The sequence below is a fragment of the Heptranchias perlo genome, unplaced genomic scaffold (assembly GCF_035084215.1).
Source record: "Heptranchias perlo isolate sHepPer1 unplaced genomic scaffold, sHepPer1.hap1 HAP1_SCAFFOLD_56, whole genome shotgun sequence".
NCBI classification, from domain to species: domain Eukaryota; kingdom Metazoa; phylum Chordata; class Chondrichthyes; order Hexanchiformes; family Hexanchidae; genus Heptranchias; species Heptranchias perlo.
In genome coordinates, this window is record NW_027139581.1 from 1,416,300 (window position 1) to 1,442,368 (window position 26,069).

At 42.8% G+C, this 26,069-nt stretch overlaps 1 gene segment (V, D, J or C); it reads right to left on the reverse strand.

Annotated features, from left to right (window-relative positions):
- Positions 1-2,761: 2,761 nt before the first annotated feature.
- LOC137315708 (Ig heavy chain C region-like) lies at positions 2,762-21,269 on the reverse strand. The segment is given in 7 exon segments: positions 2,762-3,212; positions 10,675-10,983; positions 11,982-12,299; positions 12,415-12,723; positions 19,251-19,300; positions 20,549-20,870; positions 21,161-21,269. Coding segments are annotated over 7 exon segments (1,746 nt in total).
- Positions 21,270-26,069: the final 4,800 nt, after the last annotated feature.

Here is a 26,069-nt window from a genome sequence, read left to right on the forward strand (position 1 = left end):
GGATACAAAATATCTGTCAGGGAAAAAGAACTGAGATCGGCAAAATATAACAGTGTGGCTTAATCTTGGAGAAAGAAATTCAGAAAAGTCCAAGTTAGTCCATTCGTCATTCATGATTTATTAACAATTTAAAAGTTTACAATTGACAAAGAAGTTTTAAAAAGTTAACACAAACTGAATGTAGCAACTCAGTGTCACATTGAGAATAGAACAGAGCCGGTCTGAGCTGCCAGCTGTCTGCACAACTGCAACAGACAGCAGAGAATGAAAACAGAGGCTCAACATAAAGGGAAGGAAACAATTGTGGATAAGAAATGAGAAAAGTTACTTATTTACACATGAATTATTAAAACAAAGGTGAAAGGGGACTCAAACTCTAAGAATCATTTACATTAGAGCGATGGTTATCTCACACATTAATAAACATTTCAATCAGAAAGACGGAAATCCCGTTGATGTTTTTCTCAGCTATAGATGTCGATATATTAACTGACGGCGTTTCACTTTGAGAATCACCAGGAGGAATTCTTCTTTTCATAATACAGAGATGTTAATAAACAGATGTGCAAAATCCGAAATTCAACCGATCACTTTACCTGTAAAAGAGGGATAAAAGAATGAAGCAGATATTTAGTGGTCCGTGCATTTATCTCAGGGTTTTTATGAATGAAACTTTTAGAGGCTTTTCAAACCGCTTCATTCAGATCAAAGTGTCACTGGATTGAATCTTCTCACCTTCACCAGAGTGACGACAGCGCTGTAGAAAATGCTCAGGAAGAACAGAATGATGAATGTGGAAGCGGTTGTCCAGATGTTGCCGCTCTCTTCCTCATAGTCTTCAACCCAGACCTGGTTTATGGAATCTACGGGGATGGAGAGGAGGAAATATATTCAGATCGTTTATTAAACCAGGATATATTATTATTATTAGTTTATTTCTTTCCTTACTGTATTATTTTGGTCTCTAATTTAATTTCCAAGTTGTATATTTTGTTCAGTTCATCCCGCTCAGTAATCTATCTCTGTTCCTAACGTCACAACCTCGCTTCCTTTATGATCCTCATACATTCCGTGTTGGTAAAGGTGATTTTTTTTTTCTTAAATGTCAGACACTAATGTATTTTCAATCGATTTCGTAGACCTTTCATTCGGGGATATTATGGTGAGATATCGAGGGAGGTTCAGTGATTTATGTCGATTATTTTATCGATAGGTTTCGATATCTCCTATTTGACGGCTGGCATGGTGCAGGGTAAGAGATCGAATGTTAGTTCCAATCTTGGTCGTTTATTTGTGATGGAAATACTTTGAACATTATCTATCTGTATCAGTTTCCAACTGAGATCATTGCTTCAGTGCATGTATACGACCGGAATAGGGAGCAGGAAGATGTTATGGTATCAAAGTTTCTCAGAATACCAAGAACTGGGTTTTAGAAAATCAGTCCATTTAGTATATTTTTAACGATCAGTTGAGTGAGATTAGTTAATTTTCCCACTTCAGGATATGAACGTGGCTTTTCCCGGCTGTCAGAAATTCTGACAGCTCTGGGCACGGCCTGTGACAATGAACGACCACCTGCTCTGGAATATTGATCTCCAGCGGTTTCTAATGTGCTCTGTTTCAGGGACAAAGTGTGGGTGCAATCGTTATCACCTCAAAGACGAGGTCAATGTAGTTTAGATTATTGACGCCACACCTCTCATCTCAAGTTTAGTCAGGCAATGTTTTCTCAATCCCCCTGAATAGATATTTTTATTCATAAATATTTATTTAATACGTTGATTTATTTGATGTAAAGCAACGTTTATATTTGCAGACCATGTGGTTCTGTTATTTAGAAACTGACTGCCCGCTGGTCCCGGGGGTTCGTGTACAACAGAAGGGCAGTGTCTGTCTCTCTTTCATGAGGACAGGAGAGATGGTCTGTGCCGACCAATGCCCTTCCGTCACTACTGTCTACATTCAATGCAGTGAAGATAGAAATGCAACATTTTATTGGATAGAAATGATTTTCTGCATGTTGTTTTAATGGTCTTCTGTTAAATTAGTTGGAGTGGCCTCACACTAGTTCCCAACGGGCATCATCTAACAGCTCAAAACTGGCTTCAATCGGAAGAAATCGGTGTAATGACGAAGAGAAGCCGCAATGTATTGTTTTTGTAGGAATTGGAAACAGCCATTGTATTGTGTTTGGAAGCGGTTTTCTTATGTTCGGGTTAAGGGGTCTGGTAGTGGAAGCACCTTTAGTCTGCATTTAGCTTGTGCTGTGAATAAGCTGGAAGGGCGGAATATAGAAGGTTTAGGGGTGATTTGAATGAGATTTTTAAGATTTTGAAAGGAATTGATGGGGTAGATAGAGAGAAACTTTTCCCGCTGGCGGGGGAGTCTAGGACAAGGGGACATAACCTTAAAATCAGAGCCAGGCCATTCGGGAGAGACGTTAGGAAACATTTCTTCACACACCGGGTGGGAGAAGTGTGGAACTCTCTCCCACAAAAAGCAGTCGATGCTCAATTAATAATTTTAAAGCTGATTTATTTTTGCTAACCAAGGGTATTAAGGGATCTGGAGCCAAGGCGGGTGGATGGAGTTAGGATACAGATCAGCCATGATCTCAATGAATGGCGGAACAGGCTCGAAGGGCTGAATGGCCTCCTCCTGTTCTTGCGTTCCAACGGAATGTTGGCGCATTGGGTCTCCAAAGGGAACATATCCTGCTCCCGACTAACAAAAATAATTCAATTCCCATACATTTGACTCGTTAACAGAAAAAGGGTCTTTATTTGCTTTTAATTAAGGAATGGAAATGAGATAATCTCATTGACAAGAATTCACGGTGTCCATCAGTACAAGGGAAATGTTCACAAAACTCGGTTTACCGCTCGATTTATTAACCGTTCTGCTCATTATCTTCAAGGGAATGGCTTCATGTCCGACCACACAGGAGTAAGAAGCACCGCTGGTCCAATCCTCCGTCTTAATGGATAACATGCTGTACATGAAGAAGGAGCTACTGTCGTTCTCCGCCATCACCTCAGTGTTCTTGTAGCCGCTGGAATTCAGCGTCTTGTTATTAACGGTCCACTTGACAAAGATCTCTCTGGGAGAGAAACCTCTCACTAAGCAGGTGAGGGTCATAGACCGCTGAGCGGAGATTTCTTCTGCTAACGGGAGGAGGACAAACACAGACGGTTCCTGTGGATTTGGATCTGCAGAAAAAAATGTTTGGATATTAATAAGTGAGAGGCGATCATAGAGGGAATAAAGCGCAGCTTTAGGTTGTGAAGATTCACTTTGCACTCCGAGATATCGTCCCCTTGCCTAATTTTAAAAACTCTGTTTGTTGCTTTGTGCACGAGTCACTTAAGGTGACATCTCTCCTCTCCTCTATGTGCCTTGAGAAGGCCATCGTTTGAGAAATGTAACTGAGTGGCTTGTCGATAATTTGAGAGGACAACTCCATCGTCCCGGAGCAAAGCCACATGTGGCGAAGATCGCATAGGGGTGATAGCCTCCCTTCGGATATGGACAGTAAAAGGACAATGGAAAAGAGTTCGGATTTTTAACGGTCAGTTCAGGAACATAGGAACAGAAGGAGGCCATTCAGGCCCTCGAGCCTGTTCCGTCATTCAATTATAACATGGCTGATCTGTGTCTCAACTGCATTTACCCGCTTGGTTCCATATCTCTCAATACCCTTTATTACAGTATCATAATATGGTACAGCACAGAAGGAGGCCATTCGGCCCAACGTACCTATTCCGGCTCTTTGAAAGTGCTATCCAATTATTCCCATTACCCTGCTCTTTCCCGATAGCTGTCCAATTCTTTCCCTTCAAGTATTAACCAATTCCGTTTTGAAAGTTACTATTGAATCTGCTTCCACCACCCTTTCAGGCAGAACATTCAGATCATTACATCTCGCTGCGTAAAAAATGCTTCCTCATGTCGCCTCTCGCTCATTTGCCAACCACTTTAAATCTTTGTCCTCTGGTTACCAAATCTTCTGCCACTGGAAACAGTTTCTCCTTATTTACCTGATCAAAACCCTTCATGATTTTGAACACCTCCATAACATCTCCCCTTAACATTCTCTGTTCTAAGGAGAACAATTCCAGCTTCTCCAGTCTCCAAATAACTGAAGCCTCTCATCCCTGGTGCCATTCTAGTAAATCTCGTCTGCACCCTCTCTAAGGCCTTGACATCCTTTCTAAAGTGTGGTGCCCAGAATTGAACACAATACTCCAGCTGAAACCTAACCAATGATTTATAAAGATTTAGCGTAACTTATTTGCTTCTGTGCTCTGTGCCTCTATTACAAAAGCCGAGGATCACATATGGTTTATTAACAGCATTCTCAACTTCTCCTTCCACCTTCAAAGATTTCTGTACGTACACTGCCAGGTCTCTCTGTTCCTGCACTCCCTTTAAAATTCTACCATTTAGTTTATATAGTGTCTCTTCATTCTTCCTCCCAAAGAATGCATCACTTCATACTTCTCTGCGTTAAATTACATCTGCCATGTCTCTGCACATTTCACCAGTTTGTCTATGTCCTCCTAAAGTTAGTTACTATCCTTCACATTATTTACATTTCCGAGTTTCGTGTCATCAGCAAACTTTGTAATTGTACCCAGTATACCCAAGTCCATGTCATGCTGATTCCTGGAGAACACCACTCTATACTTCCCTCCAGTCTGAGAAACTATCGTTCAACACTACTCTTTGCTTTCTGTCCCTTAGCGACAAAGGAAAGAAAAGGGGATGAGTTCCTGCGGTCAGTGTTTCAGGAGCGAGGGAGGAAGTTGAAAAGCACGACCTCAAAGGTAGTAATCTCTGGATTACTCCCAGTGCCACCCGCTGGTGAGTGCAGAAATTGGAAGATAAGGCAGGTTAATTCGTGGCTGCAGACATGGCGCAGGATGGATGGCTTCAGAGTCTTGGGGCAGTGGGACCAGTTTTGGGATCGGAGTGCAAGGGTGGTGGAAGCAGATTCAATCGTGGCTTTTAAAAAGGAATTGGACAAATATTCAAGGGAAAAAATTGCACTGATACTGGGCAAGCGTGGGGAAATGTGACTAACTGGATTGCTCTTATAATGAGCCGGCAGGGGCACGATGGGCCGAATGGCTTCCATCTGAGCTGGAAACATTCTATGATTAGCCAATTTTCTATCCACGTTGCCGCTGTACCTTTAATCCCCGGGGGCTTTAATTTCGCTTACAAGTCTATTATGTGGTACTTATCAAGTGCCTTTTGAAAGTCCATATACACAACATCAACCACATTACACTCATTAACCCTTCCCGTTGCTTCATCAAAGAGCTCAATCAAGTTATCAAACACGATTTTCCTTTAACAAATCCGTGCTGACTTTCATTTACGAGCCGACAATTTTCCAAGTGACAATTGATTTTGTCCCGGATTATTCTCTCTGAAAGTTTCCCAACCACCGACATTCGGCTGACTGGTCTGTAACTGCCGGGTTTACCTTTTTGAACAATTCTGTAACATTTGCAATCCTCCAATCCTCTGGTGCCATCCCCATATCTAAGGGGGATTGGAAATTGTGGTGAGAGCCTCCGTAATTTCCACCCTTACTTCCCTCAGTAACCGAGGCTGCATCCCATCTGGAACGGGTGACTTTTCTACTTTGAGTACTGCTAATCTTTTAAGTACCTCGTCTATCTATTTTTATCCAATCCCATATCGCTACTGACCCCTCTTTTACTGTTACAGTGGCAGCATCCTTTTCTCTAGTGAAGGCCAATGCGGTGTATTCATTTAGTACCTCAGCCCTGCCCTCTTCCTCCACAAGAAGATCTCTTTTTTTGTCCCCAATCGGTCCCACCCTTCCTTTCACTGCCCTTTTACAATTTACATCTTCATAAAAGACTTTTGGTTTCCCTTTTGTGCTGGCCGCTAATCTATTCTCATATTCTCTTTGCCGCTCTTATTTCCTTTTTAAATCTCCTCTGTACTTTCTGTATTCAACTTAGTCCTAAACTGTATTCTGTGCCTTACATTTGTCATAAGCCTCCTTTTTCTGTTTCATTGTAATCTCTATACCTTTAGTCATCAAATGAGCTCGAGTTTTGGATGCCCTTCCTTTCCCCCTCGTGGGACGGGATGTGAACCATTTCCTCCTTGAAGGCCTCCCATTGTTCAATTACTATTTTGCAAACCAATCTTTGATTCCTATCCACCAGGACTCAGATCCCTTTTTAACTCACTGAAATTAGTCCTCCTCCAGTTAATTTTTTTCACATTAGATTGTTCCTTGTCCTTTTCAACGACTTTTCTCAATCTCATGATATTATGATCACTGTTCCCCAAATGCTCCCCCACTGAATCATGCTTCACTTGCCCCACTTCATTCCCAGAACTAGATCCAGCATTGCTTCCTTCCCCGCTGGGCTGGAAACACATTGTTCAACAAAGTTCTCTTGTGCACATTTCAGGAATTCCTTCCCCTCTTTGCCCGATACATTGTTGCTGTCCCAGCCTATATTGGGATAATGGAAGGCCCCCCATTATCACTAATCTATCGTTCTTGCATCTTTCCGTAATTTGCCTGCAAATTTGTTCCTGTATCTCCTTCCCATTATCTGGTGGCCTATCGTACACACCCAGTAGTGTAATAGCTCCTCCATTGTTCTTTAATTTTAACCAAATGGATTTTGTCTTTGACACCCCCTCACCTTCATCATCACTTTCCAGTGCTATAATAGTTTAATTGATTAATACTGCCACACCTCCTTTCTTTCCTTCACTATCTTTCCTGAATACAGTGTAGACAGGAATATAAAGTACCCATTCCCCCCAACCTTTGAGCCATGTCTCTGCCATTGCCTCTATATCACAGTCCCATGTGGCGACTTGAGCCTGCAGCTCACCAACCTTATTTACCACGCTACGTGCATTTACACACATGCACTCCAAGCTCATCTTAGACTGCCTAATTCCCCCCCCCCCCCCTGTCTGATCCCTCCTATTTCTGAAGTACTCTTTGCTCAAGTGCTATTTGTCCCTCCCAGTCCTCTGTGCACCTTGCTTCTTCTCTATAATGTTTCATCCTGGTGCCCACCCTATTGTCAAATTTGTTTAAACCCTCGCCCATAGCAGCAGTTAACTTCCCAGCTCTGTTGAGGTGCAACCCGTCCATCTTGATCGGATCCCTCCTGCCTCACAACTGCTCCCAATGTCCCAGGTATCTGAAACCCACACTCCTGCACCATTTCTCCAGCCACACATTAGCAAATCTTATTCGGCCAGTCCTATACTCACTAGCGCTTGGCTCTGGGAGTAATCCAGATTTTACTACCTTTGAGGTGCTGCTTTTTAACTTCCTCCCTAGCTCCTGAAACTCTGACTGCAGGACCTTTTCCTTCCTATGTCATCGGTTCCAACATGGACCATGATTTCTGGCTGTTCCCCTTCCCTCCTCAAAAGGTTTCGCATCTCTCAATGTTGTCCTTTACCCTGGCACCAGGGAGACAACACACATACAGGACTCATGTGGGCCCTTGCAGAAACTCCGGTCTATCTGCCTGAACACAAGAACATAAGAACATAAGAAATACGAGCAGGAGTAGGCCATACGGCCTCCCGAACCAGCTCCAACATTCAATAAGATCATGGCTGATCTTCAACCTCAACTCCACTTTCCAGCCCGATCCCCATATCCCTTGATTCATAGAAACATAGAAAATAGGAGCAAGAGTAGGCCATTCGGCCCTTCGGGCCTGCTCTGTCATTAAAATGATAATAGCCGATCGTCTAACTCAGTGCCCTGTTCCCGCTTTATCCCCATATCCCTTGATCCCTTTAACATTAACACATATATCGATCTCCTTCTTGAATACACCTGATGACTTGGCCTCTACTGCCTTCTGTGGTAGAGAATTCCACAGGTTCACCAACCTCTGATTGAAAAAATGTCTCCTCACCCCGGTGAGAAATGGTATACCCCGTATCCTGAGTCTGTGACCCCTGGTTCTGGACTCCCCAGCAATCGGGAACATCCTCCCTGCATCTAGTCTGTCTAGTCCTGTTAGAATTTTATATGTTTCGATGAGATCATCTCTCATTCTTCTAAACTCTGGTGAATATAGGCCAAGTCGTTCCAATCCCTCCTCATCCTGCCATCAATCCTGCCATCCCAGGAATCAGTCTGGTAAACCTTCGTTGCACTCCCTCCATGGAAAGGACATCCTTCCTCAGATAAGGAGACCAAAACTGCACACAATACTCCAGATGTGGTCTCACCAAGGCCCCGTATAACTATAGTGAGATATCCCTGCTCCTGTACTCAAATGCTCGCTTTTAGCGACTGGTGTACAAGGACACCCAGGTCTCGTTGCACCTCCCCTTTTCCCAAACTATCACCATTCAGATAATCATCTGCCTTTCTGTTTTTACAAGCAAAGTTGATAACCTCACATTTATCCACGTTATACTGCATCCGCCATATTCTTGCCCACTCACCCAACTTGTCTAAATCACTCTTTGCATCCTCCTTACAGCTCCCATTCCACCCCAGCTTGGTATCGTCTGCAAACTTGGAAATGTTACATTTAGTTTCCTCATCCAAATCATTGATATATATTGTGAATACCTGGGGTCCAAGCACTGGTCCCTGCGATACCCCACTGGTCACTGCCTGGCACCCGGAAAAAGACCCGTTTATTCCTATTCTCTGTATCCTGTCTGTCAAAGAATTCTCAATCCATGCCAATATATTCCCCCCAATCCCATGTGCTTTATTTTTGCACACGAACCTCTTGTGTGGGACCCGATCAAAAGCCTTCTGAAAATCCAAATATACCACATCTACTGGTTTTCCCTTATCTATTCTACCAGTTACATCCTCAAAAAACTCTAATAGATTTGTTAAGCATGATTTCCCTTTCATAAACCCATACTAACTTTGTCCAATCCCGTTAATGACTTCCAAGTGTTCTGTTATCACATCTTTCAAAATAGACGATAACATTTTCCCCACTATTGATGTTAGGCTAACTGGCCTGTAATTCCATGTTTCATCTCTCCCTCCTGTGTTAAATAGTGGGGTTACATTTGCCACCCTCCAACTGTAGGAACTGTTCCAGAGTCTACAGACTTTTGGAAGATGATCACAAATGCATCCACTATTTCCAGGGTCACTTCCTTTAGTACTCTGGGATGTAGATTATCAGGCCCTGGGGATTTGTCAGCCTTTAGCCCAAATAATTTCCGATTTTTTTTTTTACCAATAATTCCCCCAGAGTCCAAAAATCTATCTATCTCAGCCTTGAATATATTCAACGACTCAGCATCCACATTCCTCTGGGGTAGAGAATTCCACAGATTCACAACCCTCTGAGTGAAGAAATTCCTCCTCACCTCAGTCTTAAATGGCCGACCCCTTACCCTGAGACTATGCCCCTTAGTTCGAGACTCTCCAAGCAGGGCAAACGACCTCTCAGCATCTACCCTGTCAAGCCCCCTCAGAATCTTATATTTTTCAATGAGATCACCTCTCATTCTTCTAAAATCCAGAGAGTATAAGGCCATTATACTCAATCTCTCCTCATAGCAAAACCCTCTCATCCCAGGAATCAATCTAGTGAACGTTCTTTGCACTGCATCTAAGGCAAGTATATCCTTCCTCAGATAAGGAGACCGAAACTGCACGCAATACTCCAGGTGAGGTCTCAACAAAGCCCTGTACAATTTTAGTAAACAATTGAACCCCCTATAACAACTGCATTTCTTTCGCTCGCAGTTCAGCCGAGTCTCCCGTGGTGCAGTGGATTTGCTCCGATTGCACGCAATCAAGCAACAAACTATTAATCTCAGTTTTGAAATTTCCAATTGACCTCCAGCCTCAGCAGCTTTTTGGGGAGAGAGTTCCAGATTCCCACTGCCGTTTGTATGAAGAAATGTTCCCTCGCATCACCCCTGAACGACCGAGCTCTAATATTAAGGTTATGGCCCCTTGTTCTGGACTCCCTCAGCCAGCGAATTTAAAGGATTATTGAGTTCAATTTCGCTACTTGCCGTGGTGGGGGTAAAAGAGTTTCCTCTAATCCAATCTCTGCAGAGGGGACCGAGAAGTGAGAAAAGCCTTTCGTTCGGAATAAAAGAGTTTCCTCTCCATTTTGTCCATTTACCAACTTTATTGTTTATTCATTCCCGGGATGTGGGCGACTCTCGTAAGGTCGGCTTTTATTGCCCATCCATAGTTGTCCTTGAGAAAGTGATGGTGAGCCTTCTACTTGGCCCGCTGCAGTCCGTGTGGTGAAGGTACTCCCACAGTACTGTTAGGAGGGAGTTCCAAGCAATTTGAATGTGACAATGAAGGAATGGCGATATATGCCCAAATCGGGATGAGTTGTGATTTTAAGGAGAACTTGGAGCTGATGGTTTTCCCATGCACCTGTTGGTAGGGGTCGCGGGTTTGGAAGGTGCTGCCAAAGAAGCCTGCACGAGTTGCTGCAGTGTATCCTGCAGATGGTACACACTGCAACCACAGTGCGCCGGTGGTGGAGGGAATGAATGTTTAAGGTGGTGGATGGACTAAACTATGCCATGGGGATAGACTATGCATATATTTAATGAATAGAAGTCATGTACACGCACTGAGAAGATTCACAATGTGGCACTTGTTGCTGCAACCTCACTGCTCACCTCGTTCCTTGTGTATGGACGCTCTTTTAGGTGTTGGAAGATCCTGATGGCTCACCACGCAATAGAACGTATCCCCACTCAGCCACGCTTGTGTCGAGATGTCTACTTTGCTGATCAGGCTGTCGGAGCCCTCGCCAGGTTGGACGGCAATCTCTGATTTTAAAGGCTGCTGTTCTCTGGTCCAGGACACGTTGACCCCATTCGGAGCATCAGACACGACACAGGTCAAAGTCACCGTCGCCTCCAGTAAAACCTGTTCTTGTGATGGTGGCAGAATAGTGACTTCTGGTTCACCGGGTGGAGGACAATCTGTGAGAGGAAAATAAATGTGAACCGATCTATTCTCTGGAGAATTGTGAAGCGAACGTTCAGCCTTTATTTGATTAAAGACAAGGGAAGTCATTTTAACTTTGGGCGATATGGACTCAGCCTCCCATTATACAGTGCGCCTGATTTTCCGGGCCACTAATCAGGAATGTGACCATTGGTGATTCCCCCATTCCCTGGAACAGTTGTGTTGAAGCGCAGCTCTGACGCTCTCCTTGCGCACAGCCTGATGTCGGCTCACTGAGAACTAAACTGGGACCAGGTTCGCAGACTGATCCGATGACATGGCCGCAGAGGAATCCCTTCTGGGGCGAGGCTCTGGAACGTCTGCAGTGCCCACTGAACTGTAACAGAGGCAGAGAGAGTCAGGCCGTCCAGGAGAAGGAAGCAAGTAACTAGATACTCGGTAAAGAAAGAAAGAACTTGCATTTATCCAGCGCTTTTCATCACCTCAGGACGTCCCAGAGCGCTTTGCAGACAAAAAACTACTTTTGACGTGTGGTCACTGTTGAAATGTTGGAAACTCAGCTATCAATTTGCTCACAGCAAGCTCCCACCAACAGCAATGTAATAATGACCAGGTAATCTGTTTTAGCGATGTTGGTTGAGGGATAAATATTGGCCAGGGCACCTTCTAAATATTGCTGTGTGATCTTTCAGGTCCACCTGAGAGGGCAGATCGGGGCCTCGGTTTAATGTCTCAACAAGATGGCCCCTCCCATAGTGCAGTGCTCCATTAGTCCTGACTGGAAGTGTCAGCCTCGATTTTGTGCTCAAGTCTCTGGAGTGGGATTGAACCCAGGACCTTCTGACTCAGAGACGATCAATAACATCAATGATATGTTCCTAATAATTGGTGAAAGAAATTATCAGTCCCCCCACACACACCCTTACCCCCACCCCACGGAACACTGACTGTAAATTTCGGTAGAATTTGGCACTTAGATGCATCTGGCCTCAGCTCCCGGTTTTCCTCTTACCATTAGAACTGGTGATATTTTTGCTCTGGATGCTTTTGCTGGCTTTGTGAGTGACGGAGCAGGTGTATACCGCACCGTTGAACCATTCCCTGGAGGTGATTTCCAGCCGACTACTGACGCTGAAGTTGCCGTTCTCTTCACATGGAGGAGAGGTGACGAACCCGGACTTCACGGGCAATCCGCCCTTCAGCCACTGCACTTCGATGGGTTTTGGTCGGAATCCGGATATTAAACACACGGCCGTTACATGTTTGCTGGATAAGATTTCCTGAGGTGAACTTTGCGTGAGGATAACAGTTGGAGGGACCGCAGGCAATCCTATTGTGGGAATTCAAGGAAAAAAGGTGATTTCACCATTTAAAAATTAAATAATTCTGTATTGGAAAATTCTGTTATCTTTTCACATCTTGGTCGCCATCGAGCTCACACTAACCTCGAAAGTGCAGCTTCACTGTCTCCCAGGCAGATCCGCTGTGCCGAACAACGCAGTAGACTTTGCTGCTCTCCATCTCTGACTCGGGGATCGTTAACTGGCTGCTCAGGGTGTAGGTTCCCTTCTTGTTGAACACTGACGGGTAGGTCATGAATCCACTGGTGATGCTTTGGTCATTTTTGGTCCAGGAAAGGATGGCTTTTTCGGGAGAATAGTTCATCGCCAAGCACCCGACCGTCACCAAACCTTCAGTATTGGGTTCTCCACAGGACGATAGCAGGGCGAAGAGTGTCGGAGCAGACGGTTCAGCTGTGAAAGAGGAACAAATTGAACACAAAAGTGAAACTCCGCGATCACATTTACGTGAAACGCCTGCATGTTTTGAATATCCGCCAGAATCTGCACCAATTGCATCATTTGAGGATCACAAACAACAATGAAAAGTGAGCCTCTGCTGATTGTGAGGCCTGACTTGAAATGGGCTCACCGAACCCCAGTCTGGTGCATCCGAAAGTCCGGAGACAGGAAAGTCCATTCGGTCCATCAAGCTCCATTCATCCAGACTCAGTACAAGGAAATTGTATCATTGACTTCGCCCAACTCCTTGTCGCCACTCCAATAACGAGGACATATTCTCTCCCCTACCTGTTCTCAAATAAAGTTCAGGCAAAAATATTAATATCACAGGTCTGGAAATTCCCTCAGGCTACTCCCTGTAAACGGAGTTTCCACTCCACTTCCCACGAAGTCTCGCAGGCGGAGCGGGAGCACCTGTGACGAATTTCTCGGCATGTAAGTCTGAATATCCATCGAGGCCAAGAGGGGGCTAGATAAAAAATCGGGCGTATACGTTTAGAGGAACTGTTAGCAGCAGGGATGGAAAGTTGGTTGATGGACAGGAAACACAGAGAAACGGTTAACGTGTCCTTCAGATTGGAGAACGGCTGGAAAGTGAAGTCCTCCTGGTGTCAGTATTCGGGGCACTTCTGTTTACATACATTCGATGGTTTATACTTGGCAACAGGGAATAAAATCTCGAAAGTTGCTAACGACAAAAAAGTACATGATTTGGCAAGCAGCGAGGAGGAATGTAAAAGTCTTCATGAAGACAGAGGCAGGATAGGAGAATGGGCGGGCATGTGGCAGATATAATTTAATAAGTGTGCAGAATGTGGGACTGTATACTCAGGGATATGAAACTAAGTGTTCGGATATGCAAACAAACCTAAAGTGCGAATATATAATTCTTTAAAATGCGATTGTACACCAACAACATCTTGCATTTCTATCGCGCCTTTAACGTTGTAAAACGTCCCAAGGCGCTTCATAGGAGCGATTATCAAACAAAATTTGACACTGAGGCCCATGAGGAGATGTTAGGACAGGTGAACAAAAGCTTGGTCAAAGAGGTAGGTTTTAAGGAGCATCTTGAAGGGGAGGGAGAGGTAGAGAGGCGGATAGGTTTAGGGAGGTGATTACAGAGTTTAGGGCCAAGACAGCTAAAGGCACGGCCACCAATGGTGGAGCGATTAAAATCGGGGACACGCAGGAGGCCAGAATGGAGGAGAACAGAGACCTCGGGGGTTTGTAAGACTGGACGAGGTGACAGAGATACGGAGCGGTGAGGCCCTGTCGGACTTTGTAAACAAGGAGAAGAACTTTAAAATCGAGGCGTACCCGGACCGACAGATAATGGAGGTCAGCGAGCACAGGGATGATGGGTGAATGAAACTTGGTGCGAGTGAGGATACGGGGGCAGCAGAGTTTTGGATCAGCCCAAGTTTATGGAGGGTGGAAGTTGGGAGCGCAGAGGAGCATTGGAATAGTCAATTCTAGAGGCAATAAAGGCATGGATGAGAGTTTCAGCAGCAGAAGAGCTGAGGCAGGGGTGGAGACGGGTGATGTCATGGAGGTAGAAGAAGGGGGTCTTGGTGATGGAGCGGATATGTGTAATATATTTGTAACTTTGCTAAGGGTCATTTCAGTAATGTGGCAGGGGCAGAAACCTGATTGGAGGGGTTCAAATTGGAGGAGTTGCGGGAAAGATGAGGACAGAGACTTGGGAGGCGACAACACATTCAAGGGCCTTGGAGAGGAAAGGGAGGTTGGAGATTGGGCGGTAGTTTGCAAGGACAGAAGGGTCAAGTGTGGGTTTTTTTTTTGTAGGGGGATGATGAGGGCGGATTAGAAGGGGAGGGGGACAGTACCTGAGGAGATGGAACCGGTAACAATATCAGCTAACATTTATCGTTAACAATATTAGCTAACACTGGGGCAGGAAGGGAAGTTTGGTGGTCAGCAGTTTGGTGGGAATAGGGTCGAGGGAGCAGGAGGTGGGTCTCATGGACAGGATGAGAAGTGAGATATTTAAATCATTCTTTGGCAGCAGCGCAAAATCGACGATAACGAATTGCAGCCCATTTTGCAATAAAACCAACTTTCTTTTCTATTTAAATGAAGAGGAATTTGTTCAGTGTGGCTGTGATATAGGGGCAGAAATCCGCCTTGGGCAGTGGGGCAAAGGGGGCGGTATCGAATCGGCCGCCTGTTTGTCGCCCCGCCTGATATTCTCTCCCATTGAAGTATAATGGGACGTTGTTGCAATCCCGCCAGTTGTGAGCTACCGCCCATAGGGTATCAATTCATCATGGTCTGTGGTGCAAAACGGGCGACAGCCAATCGGTGACCCGTTTTGCATTGCCTTAAATGGAAAAGAAACTCGGGCAGGGGGAAAACGAGCTACCTATTGGCTGTCGTTGATTTTGCATTTCTCTCTCATGGTCTAAAGAACGGTTAATAGAGAAATAATGTCACCTCTTAATGTGAACCCTTTCTCTCTCATGGTCTAAAGAACGGTGGAGAGAAATAATGTCACCTCTTAATGTGAACCTTTCTCTCTCATGGTCTAAAGAACGGTGTATAGAGAAATAATGTCACCTCTTAATGTGAACCTTTCTCTCTCATGGTCTAAAGAACGGTGTATAGAGAAATAATGTCACCTCTTAATGTGAACCCTTTCTCTCTCATGGTCTGAAGAACGGTGTATAGAGAAATAATGTCACCTCTTAATGTGAATCCTTTCTCTCTCATGGTCTAAAGAACGGTGTATAGAGAAATAATGTCACCTCTTAATGTGAACCCTTTCTCTCTCATTGTCGAAAGAACGGTGTATAGAGAAATAATGTCACCTCTTAATGTGAACCTTTCTCTCTCATGGTCTAAAGAACGATGTATGGAGAAATAATGTCACCTCTTAATGTGAACCCTTTCTCTCTCATGGTCTCATGAACGGTGTATGGAGAAATAATGTCACCTCTTAATGTGACCCCTTTCTCTCTCATTGTCTAAAGAACGGTGTATAGAGAAATAATGTCACCTCTTAATGTGACCCCTTTCTCTCTCATTGTCTAAAGAACGGTGTATGGAGAAAAAAATCCCACCTCTTAATGTGAACCTTTCTCTCTCATGGTCGAAAGAACGGTGCATAGAGAAATAATGTCACCTCTTAATGTGACCCCCTTTCTCTCTCATTGTCTAAAGAACGGTGTATAGAGAAATAATGTCACCTCTTAATGCGAACCCTTTCGCTCTCATTGTCTAAAGAACGGTGTATAGAGAAATAATGTCACCTCTTAATGCGAACCCTTTCTCTCTCATGGTCGAAAGAACGTTGTATCGAGAAATAATGTCACCTCTTAATGTGACCCCTTTCTCTCTCATGGTCTAAAGAACGGTGTATAGAGAAATAATGTCACCTCTTATTGTGAACCCTTTCTCTCTCATGGTCTAAAGAACGGTGTGTAGAAAAATAATGTCACCGCTTAATGTGAACCCTTTCTCTCTCATGGTCTAAAGAACGGTGTGTAGAGAAATAATGTCACCGCTTAATGTGAACCTTTCTCTCTCATGGTCTAAAGAACGGTGTGTGGAGAAATAATGTCACCGCTTAATGTGAACCTTTCTCTCTCATGATGCACCGAGCAACTTCTCCCATTTGCTTTCTTGCTGTAATCAAATATTGGGCCAAGTTTCGCGGTAATTTCTGTTTACTCCTAATGTCCCGTTACTTCAAGATACAAAAATAATAATAATATCAACAACAATAATAAAAGTAATACTAATAATGTGGTAATAATAATATTATTCATAACAGCTACAATAATAACTATTAATAATGTCAGCCAAGAAACGCCTTGTAAATGCGGGTAGGACCTTTGGACCAGAACTGTTCCCTGTCCTAATCTCCCGCCGCCCTCAACACATCTGAGTCCGGGGTCTCTGTATTATTTGTTGACCGACTGGCTCGGGTCTCAAATCACCAACACGGATGAGCTGCGTCACCTCTATTTGCTAAACTAGCGCCCTTCCGTTTCTTAAGTGATCTGTACCATAGCCTCGACTGCAGAGAAACTGTTCAATAAAACACTAAAGGTAGATTTTTGTCTTCGCTGGCTGTGTATTAAGGATAATCTCAGCGTCGCGCTGAACAACAATCTGGGGTGGGGGGAGGGGGGAGGGAAATCTGATCGGGAAAACTAGACGTCCCTCAGAATCAACCTGATCTTCCTCCTATTTAAACTAATGGAAGTAAAATCGGGAGAGTTTTGTAGCAGGTCTGCAATCCTCTCCACTCAAATTTCCTCTCTGTGCACAGAGCAGGGATTGTTTAACGCCCAGGCGGGAATCTATATCTTGCACACTTTAACTTCGAAATGTGGAATTCAGTGTAATTCAAGTTGAACTGAAACTACACAAGGATCCGTGTAAAACAGAACAGCGCTTCGTTTAATTATCAGAGACCCTGAATATAACGGAGCAATTGGAGAAAAGAGCCTTTGGTTCGAACTTCCAACTTCGGCGGGAGCGTAATTCAGGGAAAACCAGGCGTTGTGTAATTCGGAGAGCCCATCCGCTACCGCCCGTTTTATGCCCCGCACAAGTTGAATTTTACCTCCAGAGTGCGGAAAATAAATTAATGTTGATATTAACGTCATTTTATTTAAACAATTCTGTTTGAAGTTTAAAATTGTTTCTAGTTTCCTTCCAGCCTTACCAGGTCCGTAGTTTTTAAAATTTAATTAACTAATGTAATTAATTTAACGAAGATCATTTTAACAATTCTGCTTAATTTCCAGCAATATCCGCATCGCTGCCTCCAACCTTATAATTTCCTCCACTCTGCCTAGTTTATTTCTTGTCTATTTCCAACCTTGTGAAGTCTGAAAGTTCTTTGATTAAAATATATTGCTGTTAATTTTGACTTGGTGGGACGGTGTAAAAATGGTGATTCACGTCATTGGAAATAAAAGCCGGGAGAGATGTTAAACGCGCTGTCGACTCCCCAGCACCCGTTTCGCACTGTCGCCAAAGTCAAAATTACCCCCATTCATTTTATAAATTCTGTTTGGCTTCTATACCAGTTTATCTCGTTCTGCCTATGATTTTCCACACTTCTTTAGTAAAGCCTGTCTCACTACCTAAAAGAGCCAACATTTTTGTCCAGTTTACTGACAATAAAACTGCCTCCATTGAAGAGTAAGTACTTAACAAACCAAGAGCTATTTTAAATTGAAATCTATCCAGCCACAGGCTCCACATTGTTCATTAATTAAATATAATATATAAAATCATCAAGACGAAACCAGGATACAGCAACTAATTAAAATCTGCAGTGAGACGTTATGGAGCTCAATCACAACTGAGTAAGAAAGGCGGTGATTTGTTAAATTAATTGTAACATAATAGATTGATTTTTCTGCCATCTCTGACATTTTCTCCTGACGGTGTTGTGTATGGTACAATTGTGGAAGGCGGTTTGTGTTTAATTGATTATATTGTAAGTTAATATTGATATTAGTTGATGCTGTATTAAATTATAATAAAATCCAATATTAATTTTAAACCTGCTTCTGCCCGCAACCTTGTGCATTGTGGAAATGTTAACAAAATTTTCGTGACCGATATTCAATATGATCGAATCGAATATTATACTAATAGATTAATACATTAGTTTTATGTAAATAAAGGCACAGAGATTAGTTTTAAATTACGCAGCGAGTTGTAATGATCTAGAATGCACTTTAAGGGCGGTGGAAGCAGATTTAAAAGTAACTTTCAAAAGGGAATTGGATAAATACTTGAAGGGAAAAAACAGGGCTTTGAGGAAAGATTGGATATCTCTTTCAAAGAGCTGGCACAAGTACGATGGGCCGAATGGCCTCCTCCTGTTCTGAACCAACTATGATACCATGATTCATCTAGCCTCTAATAATATTATGCGCTGTCTCTCCACAATTAGAATCTCTGTAGTTTTCTGAGCTCACTGAAACAATATAGACTGCGGATTTTCACAGTGTCTTTCACATGATGGAGTCAGGAGTGGATTTTCAAGCAGTTTTCCATACGGCCGAGCGAGTACGCGACACTCAGAAAGAATTTCAGTATATCCTGAAAGTAGCCCGATGTACATGATCTCGGACTGAGCCCAAAGCATTTGGGACGACATTATAACCGAGAACTGCATTAGCCAGATGTTATCAAATTAAACATTGCAGAAACAAAAATAAACACAGTTCAGCATCAGGTTTCTAGTTTCAAATAACCCATACTAGCAGATAAACAAGATCCCACAATAATCAAGGAGAAATGCAGGACTAAAACAGCTGCTTTGATCTATAAAAACTCAGATGCACAATCAAAAGTTACACACCAATAAATCTAAGGAAACAGTGCCAACTTTACAGGATCGTGGAAATAATTAACTCTTAAAACCAAACGAAATATAAGATTAAACATACAAATTAAACACTGCTACTAAATTAGTGCATGTTTCTTACCTGCAGTCACCGTCACCATGGTCCCTTGTCCCCAGTAGCCCCAGTAATCACTGTGTTACATTCCTTCACCTGGGTCACACAATAAGGGGCTCTGCACACGGTATAGAAAACAGTCTACATTATTTTAAGTTTTGATATTCCAGAGGCAAGGTAAAGTTACGATATATTTATGTGATATTAAAAATCATTATATATGGTAACAAATGGTTCCATTTGATTGTTTATAAATTACTTTGATATTTGCTATGTCATACATTAGTTGATGAACATGTTTCGAAACGCCAACAATTTAGTGAAGAATTGTTATAGTTGATCTGCCGAATCCTTGCCAGGACTGCAGTGCGAGATAGCAATACATGAATATTACTTTAATATATTCGCAGTTGTATTCCAGCCGGAGCACTGCCCCAGTTTCACCCCATGAGTGTTGAAAGGGTTTTTGTATTGACAATTAATGCTGTGCCACCCAGGTATACACCATGATACACACCGTGTCAAATACTTCTGCCAACATATAGCTTTGGTATGTAGATCTAAATTCCAAACAGCTTCCAAAAAACTCGACTCAGATTCACCAGTGGATGCATTAATGTGATGCTTGTATCAGTATAACTTGTTATATGTTTATAAAAAGCCACGTTTCACTGTTAAGACACACAACCAGTCTTTGCATGGAATTTAAATTCGTCACTTCAATTTACCCTTTATATCTGGTTTTATAAACTTGGAGATATTTCTGACAGTGATATATATGGAATGACACTAATGTTGCTGTTCATGATGGTTTTGTGATCACAGATTTCAGCAGGATCCCGCTCAGTGTTACTGTATGACGAGATGTCGATATGAAGCACTGTGGATCCACTGTAGTATCACAATGACACACGCCAGCACAAATACTGCACTCGTTCTCTGTTCAGCACTGTCTGTCAAAATTCACTTTCAAAAAACCCTTATTGCGACTGCAACCTGACTAGAAGTTCACTCAGGGTGAGAGAAAGAGAACACATCTGTGCACATCAGCGACCAGTGGTAGAATATATTGAAACAAGTATTAACTTCAAATTTCCATTCCTCACACATAGAAGTGCTGGACATACAGCAGAGTCCCTTCTCCTCATTATTGCAACAACAGTTCATATTTTATATCAGTTAACTGTCCTTAAACGAGATGCTTTGGTAAGAAATACCTTCTATTTGAAAGTACTACTATTAACATTGTACTTTATTTAATTACTAACCGTCAGGTTATAGTGGGAACGGTTGGATTTCTCCTCCTGTTTTTGTACAGGTCCAGCCCCGGTCTCCCTCCCCGTGGGTCTCTTGCACAGTAATACATGGCGGTGTCTTCGGTCTTCAAATTAGTCATTTTCAGATAAAAGGTCGTGCTGTCTTTGGAAGGGGTGAATCGATCTTGAACTCCGGGTGCGTAATAATTCGTATGTGCGGGGCTAAGATAGCTCAGTAACCACTCCAGCCCTTTCCCTGGAACTTGCTTAACCCAAGCCATGTAATAGCTGTTGATATCGAACCCAGTCACCGAACAGGACAGTGTCTGAGTCTCCGTGGGCTTTGCGGTAACGGAATCCGATTGAGTCAGCACGATGTTGCAATGGACATCTGAGAGTGGGGGAGAAAGATCGGATGTCAATTAAAACAGGCAAAATTATAGATAGTCATAAAAGTAAAACAGAATATTTAAAAGCGAGAGCTGGGTTAATCATCCCTCTTCTCGTTCATTTTTTATACAATATCTAGAACGAATTATTGAAGGTTTAATTTTGTTGTCATGCTGGAGAACTGATAAATCGGTTCTTTCCTGACGTATTTGCAATTTCGCTAAGATAATCTTCACATTACAATCAGAGGAATTTCCCCCACCCAGAGCTGAAAAGGGAAAGAGTACTCACAGGTAAAGTAAGACAGAAGTAAACAGAGGTAGAAGCCAAGCGCCATCGTTTGCTTTCTTGATCAAACCCTCTGCTCCCCAGAACAGCCTCCTGATTACTGACCTGAAGCCGAGCGCTCCACTATTTAAACTGCCTGGAGCTCCGTGATCTGAAGCCCGGGGCTGGAAATCATCCGCCTCCTTCAGCAGTAGTTTGGCTCCTCCTCTCTTTTCCTTTCTCAGCTCAACGATCTGATTTTCGATCAACAAAAAATTAGCACCAATAATCCATTTTCTGTGCTCACCGCTCAAAATTACATTTGCTTTGTATTGGCTAATTATCGATCTCGATAATACAGTTAATCCAAAACAAATTTAGTTTAAAAGATAGTATAAGGAATCTGATTCTCCCCACATTTTTATTCCCTGTACTGTTGGTGTCAGTGAATAGAATGCAAAAGGAGAGAGGAAGTGATTAATATTGTACCAATTCTACAGATGTTTAACAAACTTTGGGAAACTGGTGCCTTTATTTTCAGGTATCAGATATCGTTTCCATGCAGTTCTTTACTTAACGTGAGCTCTCCCCATCACTCGGGCCCCTGATACTAACTTTACTATCGGTAGTGGGGTAAAGTCACTCATATTGAACGATTGTAAATTGTGAAGCAATCCACCTGTCTGTGCAGGAGATTACACAGTTTCTCCAAAACTGTCACCCTCAGAATTAAATTCTCAAACGCCTTGCTTTCTAATGAGAATTACCGTATTGCACATTGTAAAGGTCCTGAACACGACAAAATTAAAGACTATTGAAACGTGTGAAACAAAAAAAAATAAACGGAGATATTGTTTTATTAATGTTAGATAGATTTCTGAATTTTTACAAGGAAAGTGAGATTATTATTTCACATGTTCTAGCTAAAGGTCTGATCTTTGATTAATTGTTGGATTAATCAGAGATGCAGCTGTTTTGGTTCCAGTGAACGTGACTCCCAGCGCTGGGGAGAATTCGTGTAGTGGGCACCAGTTAACTTGTTTCCAAATCTCTCCCTCTCTCTCTCTCTCTCTATTTCTCTCTCTCTCTCTCTGTCTCTGTCTATCTGTCTTTGTCTCTCACTCACACGCATACACACACACACACACACGTATATCTATTTCTATCACAGAAACTGGACATGTAAATTAATTTCAAAATTTACAGCGCCTCTGCTCACTTTTGATTCCAATTTGAAATCTACGGAACTGAATAATTAAGGACAGATTCTGCGCGCTGTGCAATTTAATTACACACAGTCAATGATGTATATATACTTTTTATGTGTATATATTAAATATATGATATCATATATGGTACGTTCCCTGGATATAGATATATATATGTATATATATTTCATGTTTTTAATTTAACGTGAATGCAGTGTTGGAATTACAGTCAGACCAGATCTGTGTGTAACTATATTTCCCAGTCTCAGTGTTCGTTGCTGTTGTTCGCTTTGATTATAAACGAACAGCTTTCAGTATTCCCGAGTCCTGTAAAGAAAGAATAATTTAATAAAATGCTTGTATTTTATCGGTTATTCTGTTCCTCATATCAATAACCGCCTGTATATTTTTGTGGAAGTAACACATATTCCCCAGCCGACTGCCGGATTATGGTAGGTTATGGAAAATATCAAGGCTAGAATGGTCTGTACTCGGAATTGAAAAATATTTAAATAATATCTCAAGGTTCTCACATTTTATGATATTGTACAGGGGAGATTTGCAGACAATTAGACTTTAGATGTTATCGCATGTAAAAGACGTGCTTTTGCTGAGTAGTTAAACCTCGTTTTGTTTAAACCCATACTCAAGCCATATCTGTAAAACATTCCTTGGGGGAAGTCCGTCTTACTGTTGTCAGGAAATGGCGAAAACTCACAATGTAATTTACAAGAAGCATCTGCGGGTTCTGTGGAGTAAATCAATGAGCTGTTTCCTGACAACTGACCGCAGAGCTGAAAGCCGAGTTCAACCTCCATTCATTGTGAGTAAAGCCTAAAGGTACACAGATCTCCCCAGCAACAAATGATACTTACGTTACAACGAACCCCATTGGATGTATTAAGTTGTATTTAGCTGCCTTCGTTCTTTGCCGACCTGTTTTATAAGCATATCATGTACTTCTTCCATTGCTCTCCGTCTCAAATATCCCATCCAATTCATCACAATCTATCTCCTTCAATTACAATATAAAATTCTGTCATATCTGCCCTTAGACTGAGTTCACTAATGAAAATAGGTCCAACTCCTTCAGCCCAGCCTGATACCTAAATACCCTGAGACTGGGTGTCATTTTACTTGCCCTGGTCTGCACCTCCTTAGGGCCATGATGGTCCCCTCTATCTCCCCTCTATATAACCCCCTAAATTCCTCTCTATATTCCCCTCTATAATCCCTTCTATGTTCCGTCTATTTTCCACTCAATATTCCCCTATATATACTCCTATATATTCCCTCTATTTTCCCCTCTATATTCCCCTCTATATTCCTCTCTATATCCCAGTCTATATGCCCCTCTATTTCACCCTCTATGGTCTCCTCTATAGTCCCATCTGTATCCCCCCTCTATATTTCCTCTATATTCCACTCTACATTCCTCTCAATATTCCCTCTCTGTATCCCCCTCCATTTCCCCTCTATACTTCCCCGGTATTCCACTCTACATTCCTCTCTATATTCCCTCTCCATATCCAACTCTATATTTCCCTCTATATCACCTTCTATATTCTCCTCTATATTCCCATCTATATGCCCCTTTATATCCCCCTCTGTATCCCCCTTTATATCTCTCTCTATATCCCCTCTATATTCCCCCTATATACTCTCCTCCATATCCCCCTCCAGATTCCCTTCGATAACTCCCTCTATTCTTCCCTCTATATCCCCCTATATCCCCTCTATATCCCTCCCTATAATCCCCTCTATGTCACCTCTATATCCCCCACTATAATCCCCACAATATTTCCGCTATATCCCCCTATATTGCCCCATCTATATCGCCCTCTATATCCCCTCTGCATTGCCCCTCTATAATCTCCCTATATTCCGCCGCTAAATTTCCCTCGACATCACACTCTATATACCCCTCTTTTCCCCCCACTATATCCCCTCTGTATTCCTCTCAATATTCCACCTCTATATCCCCCTCTATATTCCCATCCATATTCCCCTCTATATTTCCCCTCTATATTCCCCTCTATATTCCAGTCTATATCCCCTTGTATATCCCCTCTATATTCCTCTCTATATTCAACGTCTATCATCCCCCCTTATACACCTCTCTATTCCCCTTTATATTCTCTCCATATTCCTCTCAATATTCCCTCAATATCGCCCTCCGCACCACCTCTATTTCTCCCTCTATATCTCCCTCTATAACCTCCGCTATATCCCCTCTACATTGCCCCTCGATAATCCGCTCTATATTGCCTTTCACATTTCCCTCCATATCCCCCTCTGTATACCCCTCTGTAATCCCCTCTATGATCCCCTCGATGTCACCTCTATATCCCCCTCTATAATCCCCTTTGTATCCCCCTCCATAACCCCCTCTATATTCTCCTCTGTATTCCCTTCTATATTCCCCTCTATAACCCCCTCTATATTCTCTTCTGTATCCCCCCCTATTTTTCCCTCTATATCCCCCTCTATATTCCCCTCCACCATGTATGGGCACCAGTATGAATGCAATGCTCCAAGTGTGACTCTGTCAAGAACTTGCAGAAAATTAGAAAGTGCATTGAGTGAGTCATTAATGGAAGACTATTTCCTCTATTTGGGGAGTCAGCAATGAGGGGTCACCAATATAAATTGTCTATCAGAGAATGAGGAAGTGACTTGACGGTATGGAGGTTGGAAGAGAAATCATTGGTAAAGATACTCTGGTTACAAGCAGGTGCGCAAGGTTGATCAAAGCAAGTTAAGTCCCGCCGAGCTGGACGACAGAGGAAAGGCGTTGAAGGAGGATGGTGTGATTAAGGCATGTGGATCATAGTCACTGCACTTAGTCACACCGTCATCTTTCTCCCTCTGTTGTTGTCTCTCTGTAACGTTCACTGCACTCGGGCACACCTTTAGCTATCACTCACAAAAACCAGTCGAACTTTTATCTATCTCCCTCTTGGTGTCTCTGTCAATTACTGTACTCAGTGTCACCTTTATTATATACCTCTGTTGTTGTCTCTCTGTATCGTTCACTGCACTCAGTCGCACCTTTATCTATTTAGCTCTGTTGTTGTCTCTCTGTATCGTTCACTGCACTCAGTCACACCTTTATCTATTTCGCTCTGTTGATGTATCTCTGTATCACTGTACTCAATCACAGCTTTAGCTATCTCCCTCCATTTGTGTCCCTCGAGCCTGTTCCACCATTCATTTAGATCATGACTGATCTGTATCTTCACTCCATTTACCCACCTTGGTCCCATATTCCTTAACACCCTTACCTAGCAAAAATCTATCATTCTCAGTTTTTCAATTTCGAATTGACCTTGCATGAACAGCTTTTTGGGAGAGACAGTTCCAGGTTTGCACTGCCCTTTGTGTGAAGAAGTGATTCCTGACATCACCCCTGAACGGCCTAGCTCTAATTTTAAGATTATGCCCCCTTGTTTGGATTCCCCCACAAGAGCAAATAGTTTCTCTCTATCGACCCAATCAAATCCTTCAATCGTTGTAAGCACCTCAATTACATCACGCTTTAATCTTCGAGACTCGAGGGAATACCGGCCAAGTCAATGCAATCTGTTCTCAGCATTTAACCCTTTTAGCCCCACTATAATTCTGGTGAATCTGCCCTGCACCCCTTCCAAGGTCAAAATATCCTTCCTGAGGTGCGGTGCCCAGAACTGAACGCAGTGCACTAATTGGGGTCTAACCAGAGATTT